This window comes from Ctenocephalides felis, unplaced genomic scaffold (genome assembly GCF_003426905.1).
Source record: "Ctenocephalides felis isolate EL2017-DRISC unplaced genomic scaffold, ASM342690v1 CF-g0.4_SCAFFOLD_01604, whole genome shotgun sequence".
NCBI lineage: Eukaryota > Metazoa > Arthropoda > Insecta > Siphonaptera > Pulicidae > Ctenocephalides > Ctenocephalides felis.
Genome location: NW_020537758.1, coordinates 40208983 through 40212351, shown reverse-complemented (window position 1 = coordinate 40212351; position 3369 = coordinate 40208983). Strand labels below are relative to the sequence as shown.

General features: G+C 26.4%; 1 protein-coding gene across 1 annotated transcript; it reads right to left on the bottom strand.

The window, feature by feature from the left end:
- Positions 1-2790: 2790 nt before the first annotated feature.
- LOC113373751 (splicing factor 3B subunit 3-like) lies at positions 2791-3366 on the bottom strand (the record flags this gene model as incomplete). The annotated part of the gene is made up of 2 exons (XM_026614026.1): positions 2791-3017; positions 3217-3366. Coding segments are annotated over 2 exons (291 nt in total), but the record flags the coding sequence as incomplete, so codon positions are not given.
- Positions 3367-3369: the final 3 nt, after the last annotated feature.

Sequence of the window (3369 nt, the reverse complement as noted above, 5' to 3'; positions counted from 1 at the left end):
TGACTTTTAATCCTCTCTTAAAGCAATTATAATGGAAATTTAATTTGCATAGCAATTATTGGACAAATAGTATATAAATAGTTTATAAATATAATGAAATTGCTAAAATGCATTCTTTATGCAAACCCTAAATTAATTGGATATTTTTGAAGACTTATAATCTTCTTTTATCTATGATGTCTTCAAACATCAAAATTAAACTTTAAGTTTACATATTTTAAGAATTTTAGCATTTTGTAACTTGTTCACAGATTCAGTATAATATATTATTGTTATTATATGTATTGAATATATATTTGCTTAATATTTAATAATGTATAAACTGATGTTATGCTGATTCAAATATGTACATGTATAAAATAAAATAGATAGATTTGTTTTATTTATTTTTTCTAGATAGATACCTTTGAATATTTTATTTGAAAATAAAACCACAAAGACTTACTTAGTAAAAAATCCGTGGATTTTTCTCCTAATTAATGCATGGACTCCTCAATAAAATTGGTACAGTCATTTCAAAATTTTCGAGGAGTTGTCTGCGCTCGCAACTATCTCTCTATATACTGCCGACACCTTGGCGATGGAATCCCTAAAATACACATGTATTCATCATATCACCACTACATATATATTAAATACACGCACACATACACAATGCATATATCTCTTTCCCTACGACGACATAGACGCTAGCGCTACTCTAAACTCGGTGGCTTCGATGCGAACTAAAATCTCCGCCAAATTCAACCCTGTCCACAATTATATATCGTCCATACAAATTTATAATAGATTTATATATAATTGTGGACTCGTTTCCTAGAATTATATATTGTGTATATATGAAGTACTTTGGGTTGCATATACTAGGCGGTTTGAAGTCAAGTTTATAATGGACTCACGTGGATTATAAGAATCTTATAGGAATTTATATATACAGGAATTTATATATCGCTCATATAATTATAGAGGTGTATACATAGATAAAAGAAGAGTATATATATATATATATATATATATATACAGGGCCGGTCCTGCCTTGCATGCGATCTGCAAAAAATGCAGGCGCACGCCTTAGGGGGCGCCAAAACGAGATTAGGAAATGAAATTTATAATATATTATTCTTATTTTTTTTAATATAAAATCTAGAATACTTAATAGATTATAATAAACAATCTAACTTAACTATATGGATACGTAGAAACAGAACGCATATTCAGTTTGCAATGTGATATATGTAGAAACAATTAATTACTCATGCAAAATAGTAAATTATTGTTCTGCTTATTATTTAATGAACTTATTAAATTTTTCTTCGATCGAAGTTAATATGGAATAGAAAAAGAAATTATCTAGTGTTCAATACCGTAAGCGCAAACCTACGAAAGTTTAATTTAATGGGCATTAAAAATGCCGCATTATTGATGAAAAATTGCGAAGTGATTTAGTTTGAACGGAACTTGTTAAAAAAAAATAGATACAAATTATAATAGAGAAAAATGGAAAATGGGAAGTCAGTGCTTAGAAAATAAGTATATGACCGAGAAACTTAATTGTAACTTCTGTATTTGTTGAAAATGTTTCGCATCTGATTAACTTTGAACTTTGAAGACATGCGTGGTTAGGTTTATGGAAATAGAGCAAATATGAAAAATGGAAACAAAATATACTTAGAAACAAAACTCGTGAGTTTTTTTTATACCTAGTGGTGTCCATACTGAATTTAATTATTAACTAAGTAGAAATCATAGATAAAAGAAGAGTAAGAGAAATAATACAGATACAAATATAATTGTGTTTTGTTTTCGATATATTTCAGGAAATATGTAATTTCTTTGCATCTTTTAAAATACGTTAAAAATTTAACTTTAAAACAACAATCTGATATTCTGAATTAGATGGGCAAATAAACATGAATACAATTTGGCTTTACGCTATCAATAAGTTACTGATGCAATTTTGGATATTGTAAATAATGAAAAAAAATAAAATAAGAAAAAATTTAAAAAATCTAACATGAAAAATGAATGTTATGTTTAAAAATGAAAATGTGTTTAATAAAATAAGTGAAATGTTTCAAAACCCAAAAATTAATATTACATATATGTTATAAATATTTGATTATGGTCAGCCCGCAAATCGCTTCGATTTTCTAAATACAATTAAAATACAATTAAAATCAATGTATTTTATACGCTTTTAGATTATTTCTAATTTTTTGTGTGAATTTACGTAAATATTCACCTGAGGGCGCTGAGGACCCCAGGACCGGCCCTGTATATATATATATATATATATATATATATATATATATATGTTGTATATTTTTTTTATGTATATGTATTTATTTAGACATTTAAAATAAAGTTTATAAAAAAAGACATGCCATAGATTAAAGAAGAGTGCAATATATGCTGTGGGATGTTGATATATTTGTATAAATATATTTTAGATTTGAAATTGGTCAAAAATTTTAGCATAAAAAATTAAAATGGTTTACTATATAATGAATATTAAATGAAAGATATTTATTAATTTTATTTTTTTTCATATAAATTAAGTTCACTGTTATATTGATACAATTAGCAGCTACGTAATTAAAAATTGCACATTAATGATTAATAATTTTTTATTTAATATCTTGTTAATCAAAATTAAAGTGCAGTTTAAGTTAAATTAAACTAACTTTGAGACATTTATGTAATTTCTCATGATATATTAAACCGATAAATTTCTTAGTATTATGGAGAATTCATAAATAAAAGCTACTCAATATTAATTGAAGTGTTTATTAAAATTTAATATATACAATAGTTTCAAAATGTAGACAAAAATTACATTTGTTAACACAGTAAGGTAGTACAAGTCGACAATAAGATTAGAAAGCATAGTGCGTTCTTATGTCTTCCAATTTCTTAGAAACTTCACTAGGATTCCTCTCCAAATCCCCAGCAATACTTTTTTGCTTCGCTGGCTCCAAGGAATTGAATTGCTCACACAAATCTCCATCCAGAACATTCTGAAATAATTGATAGAAGTTTACATAGTTTGCAAAGAAAATTTAAAAACGAAGTTTTAATATCATCTAGTAGTTATCAGATACATTAAAAGCAGAATCATTTCAGATCATAAGTCTAGCATGTGAAGTATTAAACATCATTTGATTTTAAGTTAAGTAAAATTTTTTTAGTTATGATTATAGAAAAATTAATAATTACCTTGACAGGGAAGTAGTAACTTCTAAAACTTAAATGATCTCTTCCACAAAGTGGTGGATTTTCACTTCTCATATGCATTTCAAGATGTTGAAAGAAATCATGATCTTCACGTGAACTAAATGGTACCAGAACTCCCACAGATCCACTGATTGT